Source organism: Oratosquilla oratoria, chromosome 44, assembly GCF_046742065.1.
Source record: "Oratosquilla oratoria isolate Oo_2021 chromosome 44, ASM4674206v1, whole genome shotgun sequence".
NCBI lineage: Eukaryota > Metazoa > Arthropoda > Malacostraca > Stomatopoda > Squillidae > Oratosquilla > Oratosquilla oratoria.
The window spans coordinates 29,802,855-29,820,874 of record NC_134820.1 but is presented as its reverse complement, the minus strand read 5'-3'; the positions used below and the strand labels follow the sequence as shown (position 1 = coordinate 29,820,874).

The 18,020-nt window shown below is 40.4% G+C and overlaps 1 protein-coding gene across 9 annotated transcripts in view; it reads left to right on the top strand.

Moving 5' to 3' along the window:
- The window catches only part of LOC143022423 (uncharacterized), a 64,324-nt gene that overhangs the window by 30,170 nt on the left and 16,134 nt on the right, over positions 1–18,020 (top strand). For 5 of the 9 annotated variants that reach the window (XM_076180627.1, XM_076180623.1, XM_076180624.1 and 2 more), the window contains 3 exons: positions 6,545–6,621; positions 6,920–7,091; positions 12,450–12,656. In XM_076180627.1, the coding sequence (XP_076036742.1) occupies positions 6,545–6,621; positions 6,920–7,091; positions 12,450–12,656 (456 nt within the window). Of the gene's footprint in view, positions 1–6,544; positions 6,622–6,919; positions 7,092–12,449; positions 12,657–16,450; positions 16,578–17,665; positions 17,768–18,020 lie in introns of those variants that run through there. The other 4 variants (XM_076180626.1, XM_076180631.1, XR_012966048.1 and 1 more) reach the window with 3 other exon arrangements.

Genomic DNA, 18,020 nt, shown 5'->3' with positions numbered 1-18,020 from the left:
TAGTAGTGCCCCTTGTTTTGTACCTTTGAAACATGTTTTTACTTGTCAGGGTTTTATGTACACATCATGGAAAGGTAAGCTTTTCAAAACCCACTTTCCATATCACCTGATTGAGGAAACCTTAAAAGCCTTGTACACTGATTGACCTCTAAATATGGTACAGGCCCTCAATCTCCACTCCCTCCCACCCCCACCCCTCCAGACCCTCATGGAAGTCCCTTGGGAATGTGACATCAATATAAGTTAGGAAGGCAGTTGGGTGTGAGCCAGTTGTGTCAGTGTGTGAGGTTGTATAAAAGGATAAAGTTAAGAATAAATGTGGGCAAGCAAAAGTAAAGTGATGACGATGGTAGGTTGGACGAGTCTGAAGGGCAAGTGCCTGGAAGTAGTTATTTGAGGTTGCATGTAGCAGTGATTAGAGGAGTGTAGATGGATGTGATGAGAAAAAGATGGCAAATAAACAAGTTGTTAACATTGGTGTCAACATCTATGTCCATATGATTTGCACACCAATAGTTACTGCTAGTGTATCTTGGGATGATGATTGGTGTGCACTGTGGGGAGGAATGAGAAAGCCAGCTGGACAGTTACACAGTAACAAGTCATTCAATTGGCAAGACTTTGTTAGCTACACCACCACCCACTACAAGGGTCAATCATTGCACACCAGAAACTTTGTAAATGAAGTACTTTATAGCACTGTCCTATCCCCCACACTCTTTAATCTATGCATACATGATATACCCACATCCCAGAAGTATAAATCTTTTCTTATGTAGATGACATAACAATTACTTGTACCCATCATAATGCAGACAGATCCACAGAATTGCTACTGCCATACTTTGACACACTCGACATCTGGTTCACCACAGACACAAAATAGCCCCAACCAAATTCACAGCCACACTTCTCGCCAACTGGACAGCAGAACACATTTACATACCATGCCTCTGTATCAACAGTAACAACAACAAACATACAAACTGGACAAAACAATAGTGTGTGCTAAAACTATACACGAATTTAAGAGCAAACTAGATAATGTGAGATACAAAGACAGGACACCACAAGGATAACTCCCCTTCCTGTAAGATGCAACTAGATAAATACACAATGGTAAAAAAACATACTAGTCACACTAATGAGGCCTAGACTAGAGTATGCAGTGACACTTTGGTAACCCAGTACCAAAAAGAATATAAAAAAAATTGAAAGAATCCGGAGAGCAATTACGAAGATGGCCCCGACACTTTCAAACCAGTCGTATGAGGAGAGATTGTCAAAACTGAATTTACTGACTGTAACAAAAAAGAGAGAGAGATGACCTGCTGACCATCTACAGAATCATGAAAGGTGTGGAAGTCCTTGATAGAGAGAACTTACTAAATTGGGGTAAGAGAAATACAAGGGGACATGAAAAGAAACTCAAAAAGGAGAGTTATAGAATAACTACCCCCCCCCCAAAAAAAAAAAAATATATATATATATATGTATATGTGTGCATATATATATATATATATATATATAATATTAATAATAATAATAAAAAATAAAGGTTTTCCACACGGAGAAGTGGATGTCTAGAACAAACTGTGTGCAAAAACTATACACAAATTTAAGAGCAAACTAGACACTGCGAGATACAAAGATGGGACACCATGAGCATTACTCCCCTTCCTGTAAGATACAACTAGTTAAATACAACTAGCTAAGATACATGCACACACAATAATATTTCTTGTCCTGTGTTAATGACATGATGGAATGAACATTAAGTTATGCCAACATGTTTGCAGATGATGCAAAAATCATAAGAGTGAAAAATGAGGATGGTAGAATATTGGAGAAAAAAAACAAAAAAAAAACATCTAGATACTATTTTTGCATGGAGCCAAGAATGAGAAATGAAGTTCAATACCAAAAAATGCAAAGTACTGGAAATGGGCAATAGTGGCAAGAGGTCCTTAAACTATGCCTTGAAGTGAACACATTACAAAAGCAAAAAAAAAAAAAAAAAAAAAAAAAAAGGAGAGAGACTTGGGGTGTTGATAAAAGACAACCTGTCACCTGATAGACATTTATCAGCAGGGTTGTGGGAGAGACATTTGGACTACTGCAGAAGATTGAAGTGGCATTCCATAATATGGATGAAGAGATGATGAAAAAACTCTTCAAAAACCTGATGCATCCAAGACTGGAATATGCGTCAGTAGTATGGTCCCCACACAGAGTGAAGGGTAAGATTGAGAGAATAAAAAGGGTAGCAACCAGACTGGTCCCCAATGTGTGGCATGTAACCCGTATGAGAAAAGACTAAAAGTACTGGGTTGATCAGCTTTGAAAGATTGAAGAGAAAGAGGTGACATGATTACAGTGTTTAAGGTACAAAATGGGATTGATTGCATTGATAGAAGAGATCTAATTAAAGATAGGAGAGCTTCAAGAGGTCATGGAAGTAAATTAAGAAAGACCACATATCAAAAGGATGTAAAGAAATTTGTTTTCCATATGTTTAAATATGCGAGCCAAGAAGCTGAATTACCCCAAGCTCAAACAATACACAAGTTCAAATCTAAATATAAATGGAAATCAAATATATAGATTAAGTTGGAACTGCACATGAATTTGAGTCTAGATATGTTAGAAAATTAGAGAAGAGGAGACAGGACTCGGTGAGCGTTGCTCGTTTCCTGTACAGTACTACCTCTCAGTAATGGATGTTAATTAGCTGTGTTTGCAGTGTTTTTGCTGTGTTTTTGGTGCTGTTGTTTAGTGCTGTGCAATCACTATGCCACCCAAAAACCACTCCAAATCAACAGATTATACACATCAACAGACACTGTTACCCCCCTTTTAGTCCATTAATGAGAGGTAGTAATGTATACTACAATTGGATAAATACACAAAGTACAGGAAATGGGCAATAGCCATCCTTAAACTATTCCTTGGAAAGCGAACATGTTACAGAAGCTAAAGAGGAGAAAGACTTCGAGTGTTGATAAAAGACAATCTGTCACCTGACAGACATATCAGTAGGATTGTGGGAGAGACATATGGACTACTGCAAAAGATTAAAGTGGATTTCCATTATATGGATGAAGCGATAATGAAAATAATTCGTCGAAACTTTGATATGTCCAAGACTGGAATATGCGTCAGTAGTATGGTCCCCACACAGAGTGAAGGATATAAGTAAGATTGAGAGACTACAAAGGTTAATAATGAAATTGGTCCCCAACCTGGCAGATAAACCATGTGAGGAAAGACTAAAAGTACAGGGTCTACCCTTTCAAGTCACTAAAGGAGATAGATTGCATTGATAGAAGAGATCTCTTGGTTAAAGATGGGAGGCTTTAAGAGGTCATGGTAGTAAATTAAGAGATTGTGTGTTGAAAGGCAAAGAAATACAGTTTTCCATGTAGATGTGAAAATATATTGAATAACTTAGAACGTGATAAGCTCTGACTCAAACAATACCGGACTTCAAATCTAAATATAATAATTGGAAATCAAGGATATAGATTAAGTTGAAACTGTACATGAATTTGAGTCTAGGTATGTTAGAAAATTAGAGAATAGGAGATGGGACCCAATTAACATTGCTCCGTCCCTGTATACTACAATTAAATAAATATAGACAGACAAGATTCTTGGCATAACATGCAATACATCTTTGTCATTCAAACAACACATCACAAACATAAAGACAAAATGCATATCTAGACCCAGTCACTTGCAGGTACAGAATTTGGACACAACACAGGAACTACCACTATAGTATACAAACAAAACATATGCTCTGTGTTGAATTATGTGAGCTCTGCATTGGCTTCTAACCTCATTGAGATGCACCATGACACCCTACAGACTATACAGAACAAAGCTATAAAGATGATAACTCTATGTTATCAGTCTATATAGCAAAGGCTTTACCACTTTATAAGGACAGTAGCCAAATCAAAAGGCACATACCCACTCCCACCCGTTCCACCCCATCCACCACCCTTTCTTCCCTCTCATCTTAGTTCCTCATGGGTGATGGATCACCCCTATATCCCGCTCACTACCCTGAGTGTGAAGCAGTGCAGCAAGACAGTATATCCACAGCGAGGCCACTTCACTGAATTGGCAGACATCCCCCAACCCCCATCCTCACCCCAGTCCATTCCAGGGCTATTGCAGTGAGTTGAAGGCTAGCAAATTAGTGCAAGGCCAATGGATGGGCATTTGTCAATAACTGGGATCACTTACATGGCAAGAATTATCTGTATACAAGGGATGGAGATGCACTTGTCACCCAAAGGATTTCAGCTCTTGCTGAATCCCTTGAGAGAGAAATAGGCTTACTGAAGGTTATTTCGTGTTGATTATGTGGGAGTTTGGGAGGGGTGGATATTGAAATATAGTTTAGCCAATGGAGACAGCTCGGAGAGGGACTGAAAAGAATCACTTCTTCAATATGAGGCAAATTCTTGAGCACAGCAGTGGATGCCTAATGTATGATGCATCACACTTCTCTCATTGTAAAACATAAAGTCACTACTGTATTACTTGTTCTCTTTCACTCTGAGCAATAAAACACAGAAAACATGATCAACTGAGTTTACAGAATTCGGGGGTCACTCATCTACAACTACAAAATAAATATTGTCATGATGCTGATGCTGGGATTCTTGTATACCCACTTAAGCCTCATGATGGCTACATAGGCATCATTGTATGGAGGAGGTTAAGCAGGTGGAGGGAGGATACACTAAATATTTACTATACAAATACTAAAACTGTAATGAATAAAATTCATATATTTGGAGGTTAAATATGCATAGAGAGATTTGTTATTATACTATTACTGAATCCAATATCAATGTGGTGGATAGACATTTCATCCAGAAATTGAGATTATTTCATAAGGATAGGGTAGACAGTAGTGGGGAGTAACACTTTTTGTCAAAAACAAAGATAATTGTATTATTAACAATTTGTATAAAGAAAAGGGAAGCACGGATTTTATTTGGGTGGAAATTATAGCCAGGAATGAGAAATCTTTTGTCAGTGTCCTATACAGACCACCTAACTGTGGATGGAACAACCTTAATGAACCCATTACAAAATCCCAGTACAAAGTTTTGTGATCTTGGGAGATTTTAACTTTAGACTGTTCCCAGGTATTGGTGCCTCCTGCATGAGAGCCTATGGCAGGGTTGTGTTTTTGGCTGGTTTGTCTCCAGCTCTTGGGGTTGGGGGATGGTCTCACAATGAAAATGCTGCCACACCAGGGTAGTTTTTGTTTATTGATGACACTGCTTGTCTTTGGGCCACATGAAGGTCTAAGGTAGTTGGTGACAGCTTGGGAAGGTATGTGATAGGAAGTTAAAAGTAGATGTGGGTAGAAGCAAAGTTACAAGGTGCACAAGATGAGAGGCTGGCAGTACGTTGATGTTAAGTCATAACCTCTTCCATACAATAATGCCTGTGTAGGCATCATGAGGCATGATTGAGTATATGAGGATGCTGGTGTTAGCGTCTTGATTATATTTTATTTTGTAGTTGTAGCTCAGTGACCCTTGAATTCTGTGAACTGGCTTGATCATGTTTTCTGTGTTTATTAGTATTCAGTGAAAGAGAATGAATAATACAGCAGTGATTTTATATTTTATAACACGAGTATTGTGATGCATCAGTCATCGTACATCAGGCATCTGATGCTGTGCTTGAAAATTTGACTTGTATTGAAGAGGTTAAAAGAGAGAGATTAGAGAAAGTGGATAGCTTTAGATATTTAGAGTTAATGTAGCAGGGAATGGAGAGAAAGGAGAAATTTAAATGTGTTGTTTTTTAGACGTATGGTGGGTGTTACAAGGATGAATGGTGAAAAGTAAGGAGGAGGGTGGGGCTGGAAAAGGAGGTGGCAGATAGGATAGATGAAAAAATACTGAAGTTCTCTGGGCACATGGAAAGAATGAACAAGGAAAGGTGAGTAAAAAGAATGTGAAAGGCATATGTGGATGGAGTAAACTTCAGGGGATGACCAAGAATGAGGTGGATGGATTAAATTTAAAAGGGGACTTGAGGAAAAGTGGAATGTATGTTGAACAGGGAAGGGAGAAGGCAAAGGATAGGTTTATGTGTGGAATGATGTGAATGAACTATTAACTGATGTGGCCTGAAGTGTTTTTTCCACAAGGGGATAAGGAGGGAAGGTTGCTATGTAAATGAAGTGGCTGGTCTTGCTGCAGTGCTTCAGCCCTGTACAGTGTGCAAGGGAGAGGGATGACAGCTAAGATCAAAGAAAAATGGGTTATGGGTGCATGCCTTGGCTACCTCCCCAATAGGGGGGAAGACGTCTATTGGTATATAGATAGATTCACTGAAATTATGATGCAATTTTTTCTATATTTCTCTCTTTCTGTAATAAGTAAATCTTAGAAAATTGGGATGATTCACATGTGGAGGCTTATGTACTGACGACAATAATACACAGTCATGTGCTTGACAATAGTCATTAGCACTTTCCTTAATACCAGTTTTTTCATACATTCAGGCAAGTGCAGCGCGACCCCCTCCTTTGGTACGGTCACCTGCCTCCACTACCTCATCCAGCTCCATCTCCAGTAGAACGTAAGCTAACAAAATTTGGCTTGTATTGTCAAATTTTTTCTTTTTATTGTATAGCAAATTTTGTTTGTATATCATTGTTTAGGTTATCACAGATGATTTTGATTCAGACCAATAAATTTGTTATACATTTTTCAGAATAAATAGCTTAAGAATCTGTTCTTGGTATACGTCTCAAATGAAATTAACTCGAATATAGAGTAGTCATTACTCTAAAAATTGGTCATAAGATTTCGAGTTTTTTTGTTGGTTGTTTGTTTTTTTTATTATTTTTTTTTTACTATCGGTTGGCTCTTCATAGTCACCACAATTCCAGGAGGTCAAGCACGACTGCATTAGATGCCACGCTACGCCAGTTGGGATATCCCACTTCTCAACTGAGTCAGTCTGCACTAAATTCCCTAGTGTCTGGGAGCATTAACAACTCATCCATACAGTCATATGCTGTCAGCCAAAACACAACACCAGCACATGTGAGAGATGTATTTTCTTGTTGTTATTTCCCCCCTGTGTAATTAGTAGTCGGCTTGAGTTTCACTAAGTGTACCCACAGCCCCCACAGTGGCTGGCAACAATCCTTGGGCTCACTCCACAGATCTCTCTGGGTAGAAATGTTGGGCTATTGCCTGTGTTGTATTAGTATGTGACTATTTTTATGTTTGGTTGAAAGTTGTCAGATCTCCACAATTGGAAAAAGTGTAAGAAATGCAGCTGATGTTGAGCTAGTGATTCTAGGTCCAGTCTCTAGACTGGACCCAGGCGGCAGTTAATAAAATTTGAAAATGGGCAGCTTCACTGTCATTAGTCCTTTCCCCAGTGTATATTGACAGTAATTGTTACCTTGAGTTTCACTAAGCAAAAAAAACAAAAAACAAAAAAAAACAGCTTTATTATAGTGGATAGCAGAAATCTCTCAGAAGAAACTTTGGACTGTCTCTATTGTAAGGGGGAAAAAGCCTTGGTATATGTATGTAGTTGAAAGTAGAAGGGAAGCAGTCACTGGCTGTCAGCTTTCCATGTGTGAAAAGGTGTAGAAAATACAGTTGGACTTCATAGAGATATTTAGGGTGTAGTCTGAAGACCTTAGGGCTGCAAATCGTGATAGAGGTGAGAGGGGATTGACAGGATTTGAAAATGGGCACCTTTATTGTCCTTCTTGCAGGACCACTACATGCAAGTACTTCCTTGTGTATAATTTATTTGGGCACCATAGTGATAGATTCATGGCAGTTACATATTAGCTCTGTTATATCTATTACAAGGTAGTGAGGCCTTTCTGATTTCCTTAAATATCAAGTCTGCCCCAGGCCTGATCACCCCTCCATCCATCCATCCCCAGATACCTCATTCTCATGACACTTTTAATTCCCACACAACACTTGCAACCTTCACTTTGCACTTTACTTAGCCTCCCACTCCTCCATTCCGTGGCACATTTGTCCCTAAATACTTAACTCTCTTGACCCTTTCCTTCAAGACTTGTCCCCCAGTTTGGTGCCACCTTCCCTTTTGGTACATCTCGTCACCTTACTTTTTCCCACGTTTACTTTCAACTGAAGCTCGCTGGCTGAGTGGATTAGGGCGTCATTACTTGCAGCGAAGGTCGAGGGGATGGCGGTTCGAATCCTGCCACCAGCGAAGTTGAACCAAGGGAATGGTTCATTAAATTCCATGCTACAAACACCTCTGTGAGGGTCACCGTCCTAGCCCTCCAGTAGGGGGGAATTTGTGTCGTTAAACCATATCATCATATCACTTTCAACTTTTTATTCTCGCATATCTTTCTGAACTCTGCTACTAGCTGCCTTAGAACATCCTTTGACCCAGCCACAAGTATAGTGCCATCAGCAAATATCAACAGACTTGCCTCCCACCTCTGCACTCTCACCATCTCTATAACCCTGCCCACCACTCTCATATTTACCTTCCATACTACAGTACCTCATCCATGTTCATGGTGAAGAACCATGATAACATCACACAACCCTGGCACAGCTCTATTTTCACATGCTGTAAGCTATTTTACTTTAGTAAAAGAAAAAAAAGCCTTTGGTATATGTATGTAAAATTTTGTGGGGAAAAATCACATATTTGCTTTGCCATGAAATTTTGATTCACAGATCCTCTACAGTTTCTAAACTTGCATTGTTTTTTACCAAATGAAACTCACTATTCACCTAATACTCTAAGATTGATCCCCGTCCCCCCCACAGAAATAAATAAAAATATTACATCCATATTTCTCCCCTTTTTCTTTGTAAAATGGAACTATACAAGTATTCCTAGTCCTCTGGCATATTCTCCTCTAGACACACAGTAAGCAAGTTCACTAGTCAATCCAGTATAACAGTGTACCCTTCATTAGACATTCTTCATAACACCTATTCTACCGAGGCACAGTACCAGCTTTCATGATTTTCAGTGTTGTTTGTATCTTTTCTTATAGCCATGTCATTTTCTTCCATCACTAGTTTTCCTAGCACCTTCCATTGCCACAATCTCTCCCCAACCTCTTCTACATTCAGCAATTCTCTGAAATGCTCTACCCATCTTCCCCTTACTGCCTTTACTTCCTCATTGTTCCCCTTATTGCCTTTACTTCCCCATTGTTCCCCTTACTGCCTTTACTTCCCCATTCTTCCCCTTACTGCCTTTACTTCCCCATTCTTCCCCTTACTGCCTTAACTTCCCCATTGTTCCCCTTACTGCCTTTACGTCCAAATTGTTCCCCTTACTGCCTTTACTTCCCCATTCTTCCCCTTACTGCCTTTACTTCCCCATTCCTCCCCCTACTGCCTTTACTACCCCAGTCCATGTGTACCTTCAAGAAAGACTACCAAACTCAGTACTCCTACAACAACCCCCACAGAGAAAACCATACAACACTAGACAAGAACTACACTAGCCTGCAATAAGTACACCATCATTAAGACTACCAATGCAGAATAGACCTGATCACAGATTCAAACTGTCCCAAATACAACTACCACATAGAAGACACTCAACAACTCGTACTACAATGCCTCACAATAACAATATCCAGAGAACATCAGAGCATCTTTTCTCTAAGTGATTTTATGATACTGACCAGAGGCTGTTGCCCGTTTCTGGGAGGATGTGGGTGATCTGCCAGAGACAGCAAAGGCAACAGATTGATTGATCAATTATTTGTTTTCCTTTTGTCTTTGCTTCACAAGAATGAACGGTCATCTCTTATTTCCTACCCACTGCTTGGGACAGGAGCAATCCAGCAAGACAGCATATCCACAGTAGTGCCCCACCACTTGATTTAAATGGTGACTCTCCCTCCTTGCCCCCTCGTGTAAATATAGAAATGACAAGGAGAAATTCCCTTGTGCAACATCAATTTATAGTCCATAAACATTTTTCACATGCACCTATATTTTGCCTTCTCCCGTCCTTGTTCAACAGACAGTCCCCTCGTGTAAATATAGAGAAGACAAGGAGAAATTCCCCTATGCAACATCAATTTATAGTCCATAAACATTTTTCACGTACACCTATATTTTGCCTTCTCCCTTCCTTGTTCAACAGGCAGTCCCCTTATACTTGAGGCCCCCTTCTCCCTTCCTTGTTCAACAGGCAGTCCCCTTATACTTGAGGCCCCCTTCTCCCTATCTATCCATCTTGTTCTTGGTCTTCCCTGCAAGTTCATTTCATCCACACATGTTTACTATTCTTTCCTCCCTCGTACCATATACCAAAAGAATCCCATACCCCTTACTCGGGTATTGACTGCATGTTGTTGTGCAGTATTTATTGCACAGAAACATGCAACCAGTGCTTTAGGAACTGTTATGGGGAACCCCTATGGACTAGAGCCACACATAATTTTTGTCTGTTAAAGTAAAAGCTCTTTTCCCAGAGGAATGATGCTACTTTTATACTACAACTATCACTTATTCTGTTCCCTCTTAAAACTATTCTGTACCACTTCTTTGAGTATATCTTTTCTTTTTTGTCTTTATCAGACATTTCATCTCAAACACATTCAAACTCCTTCTCGCTTCCTCTCTCATGTTCCATGTTTCTGTCCCCATAGATTGCTGTCGGCACAATCACTCCTTCATACAATCTCCTATTAGCATCCATTCCCAGATGTCTATTGGTCATTACACTTTTTAATCCACCAAGGCATTTACTCATTTCTCTCAATCTATATTCTACCTCCACCCCCACTCCTCCCTTTCCATATTCTACCTCCACCCCCACTCCTCCCTTTCCTGCCACATTTGCATCCAAGTATGTAAAACTATCCACTTCCTCCAGTCTTTCACCCTTAATGCTCACTTCCACCCTGCTATCACTCTCTCCCAGGGCAGTGGACAGGATGCAGGGATGACCCGTCATCCAGGAGGTGCCAAGATAAGAGGGAGGGTGGAGGGGAGTGGAATATGTAGGAAATGGAATGGGTGGGAGTAGTTTCTATGCCTTTTCTTTTTGGCTACCCCCTGTGTAGGGGGAAAAAGCCTTTCGTATATGTATGTATATCTCTGTCACCTCTGGTAGGGGAGGAAAGAATTTGATACAGTTTCCCATGCAGGACATAAAAAGAGGAAAAGGGCAGAAGATAGAGAAGTAGAGTGAACTTGTTAAATGAGAAGGAAAAGGAACAGGTGTACCAGAAGCTGAGAGAAATGTGGGAGGTGAAGGATAGAGTAGAGGTAGGATCAATCAAATAAAATCTTTTACTTTTTTATACAATGGTTATTCACTTTACAGTGTAACCCTGTGGTAAGGGAGGAAGAATACTGACACAGTGTTCCCACTTGAGTTGTAGTAAAAGGCAACTAAAATGGGATGGAGGATAGGACATGCCTTCCTGCTTTTTATGACCCAAAAGGCCCTTGTTTATTTGAGGGTCAGCAGGGTCATGCCATAGATTAGTTTCCAGATAAGAAAAGCCTTACCCCAACAAGATTTAATGATGGATTTGCTCCTCTTGAGTAGGGGCCTACATGTGTGATGCTAGCGTGCGATGCTTGCATCATCTAGTATCGTCGCAAGTACAACGTGGTGATGGTTCATCATCAACCTAATCACCACACATAGGGGGCTTAGGGAGAAATGTCATCACAGTGGTATTAGGAGATCTTGGTGCTAGAATAGGAGATGGACCAATAGAAGGAGTGGTTGGGAAGTGTGGAGTGCCAGGAAAATATCATAGTGGAGAGTTGATGTTGGAGGTATGTTTAGAAAGAGTTGATGACAGCTAACAAACTGGAAAGGTTGTTGGTTAAGGAAAACATTTTTAAAGCATATTTTAGTGATTTAACCAGCCAAAGGATTAAGCTAGTTTTCATTGCAAGTGGATGTGTGTATGTGCACACTTTGACTTGGCTACCTCTATTTATAAATGGGAAAGTAGCCTCTGTATCAATTAGTCCATTGCCCCAAGTCATTCTCAGGAGACCCATGGTTTCCAGGTAGATGTCAAGGGATGCTGAATTAATCTATAAGTCATATGTATGAGTTAAAGGTTGTTGAATATAAGATACTGGAATTATAATAGTAGATGAGAGTGTGGGTGGAAGAAGAATAAGTGAAGATGGGCTGGAACTCCTTTATTGCTAATACGTTTCGACTGACTTGGTCTTCTTCAGTAAGCTTACTGAAGAAGACCGAGTCGGTCGAAATGTATAAGCAATAAAGGAGTTCCAGGCCATCTTTGCTTATTCTTCCTCCACCCACACTCTCATCTGTCAAAACCAATCATCTCATGATAGTAGATTTAACTTGTGCCTGTTTCTTTAAACCATGGCTATTGTTAAAGGCATTCATGTTTCATTGAATTGTTTTGTGGTTTTCAGAATACATCGGGCAGCAACTCTTCAGCCAAAGTGATCTCCAAAGCGCCACCCCCACTCATTCCAGTGGCAAATGGCATGCGCTCAGATAGTAACCTCTCCAGCCACAAAGGTGTTGGAAGAAATGGCTTGGACAAGCCCAAGTTGGTGGATGTACCTGCTTTCAGACCTGACCCAACCCGGAATGAACCCCCCTACAAAGCCAAAAAGGTACTAATCTGAAGTGAAAGGGAAGGATATCTTGGCATGGAAGTATCTTGTGGTGGGGTGCAAGGGGACTGATCATCTCGTTGCATTGCTTATACCAATGGTTCTCAAACTGTGTTCCGTGGAACCCCAGGGTTCCGTGAAGACCTTTCAAGGGTTCCGTGGGAAAAAAAGAATATGTATATATAAAATATTTATTTATTTGAACAGGAATGAATAAAATGAAATCTGAAAGGTGATGAAATATTTTGCATTTGAGGAGAGAGAGAGGGGGAGAGACACTGTACGAGTGTACAACTATATACTGTGTGTATGTTGGTGACAGTTATTCTTAAATCTTTTTAAGTCGGTCAAAATCTTTTTTCGTTGGGGGTTTCGCTGAGTACCAGCGAATGTGAAAGGGCGTTAGATGGAAAAGTTTGAGAACCACTGGCTTAAACTGAATTACTTTTCCACAGTACTTTTAGCTAGGAGTCCTTTCTTTCAGTCCATTACCTCTGGTCTCTGTTGCAGGAGACAGATTGCAATGGCTTCCATGCAGATGCCCAAGTCATTTCATTTCAAACACATTTAAACCTTAAATTCCAAGTCTCCACTCCATACAGAACTGTCACCACAATCATCCATCCATGTAATCTTTTTGCATGCATTCCTAAATGCTTATTTTTCATGACATTTATTAATCCTCCAAGGTATTTATTTGCTTCTCACAATCTATAATTTACTTAAACCTTAAATTCCAAGTCTCCGCTCCATACAATGCTGTCACCACAATCACCCGTCCATATAATCTTTTTGCACCCATTTCCAAATGCTTATTTTTCATGACATTTATTAATCCTCCAGGGCATTTATTTGCTTCTTGCAATCTATAATTTACTTCCACCTCCACTCCTCCTATTCCTACCACATGCAACCCTAAATATTTAAAAGTTGTCCACTTCTTCCAGCCTCTCTCCTTTAAGACTTACTTCCAGCTCGCTGCCATCCTCTCCCCTGGTACATCTCATTACCTTACATTTACCCACATTTATCTTTAACTTTCTCCCATTGCATAACCTTCCCAAAGCCGTCACTAATGCCCCTAATCCCCCATCTGACCTTACCACAAGCGCAGTGTCATCAGCAAACAACAACTGACTCACCTCCCACTTCTCTTTATATTCTGTAACTATCTCCAGTCCCATGCCCATTACCCTCGTATTTACCTCCCACACCACCCCGTCCAAATACCTTACAGTGCAGCCCCACCTTTACCTCAAATCACTCGCTCTCTCCATTTCTAGTTCTAACATAGGCTCTACTATCTATATACAAAGAGCTTTTACCCCCTTATAAGGAAGGTAGCCAAGTCAAAGGCATGTGCCTACTCCCACCTATATCCCCCCCCCCCCCCATCCCTGTATCCCACCCACTGCCCTGGGTCAGGAGCAATGTAGCAAGACACAGTACATCCACAGCAAGGCCATGGTATAAACTATGCAAATAGCATGCAATTGATATAGAGGGACTGTATGGGGTGCCCCTATGAACCAGAGCCTCATCATTTTGTCTATGTTAGAGGAAATCTCTAATCATAGAAAAATTATGCTATTGTATTGTACTACAACTGTCATGCTGTCACTCCCCCTCGTAATACTTTCTTGTACCACTTTTTTGAGTATATATTTCTATTTTCCCCTCTCCCTTGTGGTACATATAACAAAAGCTTTTTCCCCCTTACAAGGGAGGTAGCCAAAAAAAAATAAAAAATAAAAGGCATAGAAACCACTCCCACCCATTCCATCCCCTACATGCTCCACTCCCCTCTACCCTCTACCCTCCCTCTTATCTTGGCACCTCCTGGATGACTGGTCATCCCTGCATCTTGTCCATTGCCCTGGGTCAGAAGCAGTGTTGCAAGACACGGCACATCCACAGCAAGGCTGCTTCATTAAATCTGCAACCCCCCCACTCCGTCCCCTCATGCAGAAAAGGAGAAGTCGGGGAGAATTCCCTTCAGGCTGCGCTCAATTTATTTCTCACACATACTCCCTCACTCCCATCCCCTGCCCACTCCCCCTCATGTATCACAGCATCATCCATTCACAACCTTTCTCCATTCACCTCAATACCTCTCTGTGGTGGGGGGAAGAAAGAATACTGCCACTGAGTATTCCGTCTCAGGTTGTAAGGAAGCTAAAATGGGATGGGGTGTGGGACTAGGCATCATGCTCTCCGTAGACCAATGGGTACATTCCTGTAGGAAGTCAAGCTTCTACTACTCTCATAAAAGCTCTTTGACTGTCCTTAACAGGTTTTCCCCAATCACAAACATCTTTAAAAGCTATCAAAGTGCCCTCCTGTCTACCCTGTCATTAGCCTTTTCCAAATCCATAGAGACCCCCAAAAAATACTTTTTGCTAACCCTTTTCTATCAATCTCCCATACATGTCGAGTTCTACTCTTGTAAAAACTTATGACTGCCCTTAACAGCTTTCCCTCAGTCTCGTATATCTGCACTACCTCCCACAATGCCTTCCTGTATCCTGTCATAAGCCTTTTCCAAATCCATAAAGGCCTAAAAAACATCCTTACCTTTTGCCAAAACCTTCTCACAAATCTGCCTTGCCACAAAAATTTGATCCATGTATCATCTACCTTTCCTAAACCCACACTGCTCCCCAGTTATTCCCTCTGTTCCTCTCCCAATCTTCACAATTAAAACCCTTCCATACACCTTCCCAACTACATTCAACAAACTGATTCCCCTAAAACTACTGCAATCACATTTGTCTTTTGCAAATACTGACTTTGAACAACAGAAACTAAGAAACCTCTTTAAGCAATTCATAAGAACAACCATTACCTACAGGTTCAAAAATCAATAAGGCAAACACAAACAATTTAGAAACCTTAACCACTTCATTCCGGGGCACATCGTACATCTGGCAGCATTAGCTGCCCGACGTGCGATGTTGCGTCATAATAATCGCATTGTAAAAAATAAAGTCAGTGCTCAATCGTTAGTTCTCTTTCACCCTTGAATTTTGATAACCATAGAAAATATGATGAAGTCAGTTTAGAGAGAATGGAGGTTATGTAGGTACGACTACAATAAATATAATCAAGACGCCGACGTCGGCATCATCGTGTACCCACTTGCTCCTCATGATGCCTACGTAGGCGTATGGAAGTGGTTAAAGAATGGAGCATTAAGATTAGTAAAGCTATGCACTAAAACCACCCCTTATTGGACACTGGCATACAGAAAGCAAAATCCTTACCATAGAACCCTCACATGAAAATGACCGGAACATCATTCAAACCTTAACATGACATGCCCATCATTCTATGTCTTACAAGTACCACCAGAACAGGTTGGGGGTGGAAGGGGGATGGGACATCAGCAGCATACTGTACGAATGAATGCAGTGGTTTTAAGTTCTAGTTCAGGAGTTGAGAAATTGCTTGTGAGGGATTGAATAGGGGAACTCCATTGTATTGTCTTTATCCCAGAAATGTGTTGTTTTTTCTGCTTTGTCTCCTTGCTAAGTGCTAAGAAATATTGTGAGTAGTGTGCTGATTGAGTGGCTTGCTGTGAATCCATGTTGGTTGGGGGAAGTGGGTAGTTTTGTTGTAATTATTTCTGCAACTAATCTTGTTTTGCTATAACTAATAATGGTATGACTATTATAACATTTCATCTACTGAAACTTGGCTGAAAAGTGCAATAGTATACAGTGGCCCATTGCTAGGCTAGTCTACTTTCATACAAAGTATAAATACATGTACCATTGGCTTTTTCCACCTTGCAGGAGAGGTAACTAAAAAAACAAAGGTATAAAATTCCTTCCTTCCCATAGACAAACATTAAACAATCATACTAACTGTTCCACTGTCACTATTCCCTTTGTCACATGTTCCCCATAACAGTTGTCTAACCCAGGTGCTTTACCAACTTTCATCTCCTTCAATGTAATTTTTGTTTAATCACCATACTGATCATCTCTCCATATAATTAATCTGGTGGTACCTACCACATCCGCAATCAAAGCTTCCCCACCCTCCATATTCAGTATTTCCTTGAAGTGTTGTACTCGTTTTATATTTGTTCCAACTGTCATACCTAGTTTTAAATTCATTTATGATTTGAACTTGAGTTGAATCATCACTTAAGGGGGCCGTCGCGATGAATTTCCGGAAAAAATTGAAATATTGGAATAAAAAAAATTCCCTGTCATCTACTGGCCTTTGGCAAGCGTCCTGAAATATTTCAGCGAAATACCAAAAAATAAAGGAGTTATGGCTATTTTTCTGACCCCCCCCACTTCCCAGTATACCTTCGCTGCATATATGTTCGACTAAGTTATTTCATCGCAATAAAAATGGCACAAATGCGATGTATTTTCTTATTCACTAATATAGACTAGCTGGAAACTTGTTCTACACGGTGATAGCACTTCGCAGTTCGCACTCATGAGTAAACTGAGAGAATTATTGTGAGTAGGCGGAGAAAGCGAATTGTCGCTCCTTGGAGAACTTTTATTTACTTTTATTTGAAGCTATAATCATTTCAAGAATGCGTAAACATTCGAAGAAGAAACGTGCGTTTCATGAAAGCTAAGAAACTTAATCAAATTATTGAGAAAGAGTACTTCTGCCTCGGTTATTACTGGAGATGACTCAGCAGTGCTGCTGCGCGCGCCCGGGCTTGGTTATGCTGATCGCGCATTATCGCACTCCTCTACCCCTCCATATCCTCTTTTCTCAAATGACGTCACCGCAAACATCGAGCAAGCGTGACGTATCATCACGTGCCTCTTCAAATGAAACGCTGCGAGTGCTTTTTGTCACGAGCGACTGTCATTGATCATAACTTTGGAAGGACACATAATCTTCTTTCTCACTTGGTTGGAGTCAATCCCATCATTACAAAAGCACTTGAGGAACAAGACAAAGACACAGAATGGAATGGGACCCCAAAGACCAGAAAGAGGAAGAGAAAACTATTGTTCAGCTCCGATTTCCAGCCGGAGCTTTCTAGTAAGCGAACCTGGCGACAATGAGGGAGGTGGTGCCTCCAGAAACCCTCGCCTTCTGAGCTGCTAATACCTCGTAAAAGGGGGGACCAGGTACCAGCTACACTTTATAATAACATGTGAATGACATAGAATGCATGAAGATTGTCGCGGAGAAAAAAAAATCTAAATGAAATATATAAAAAAATGCAGGGAAATGTATTTTGAACTTCAAAGCTCAATATCTCAAAACTACCCTTTTCTCTACATTTTTTCTATCTCCTCCATAACTACTTGGCCAATTTTAATGGGGTTTGGATCATTTGAAAGCTGAATAAATTTGCAAACTTTACGGTTTTTTATTAAT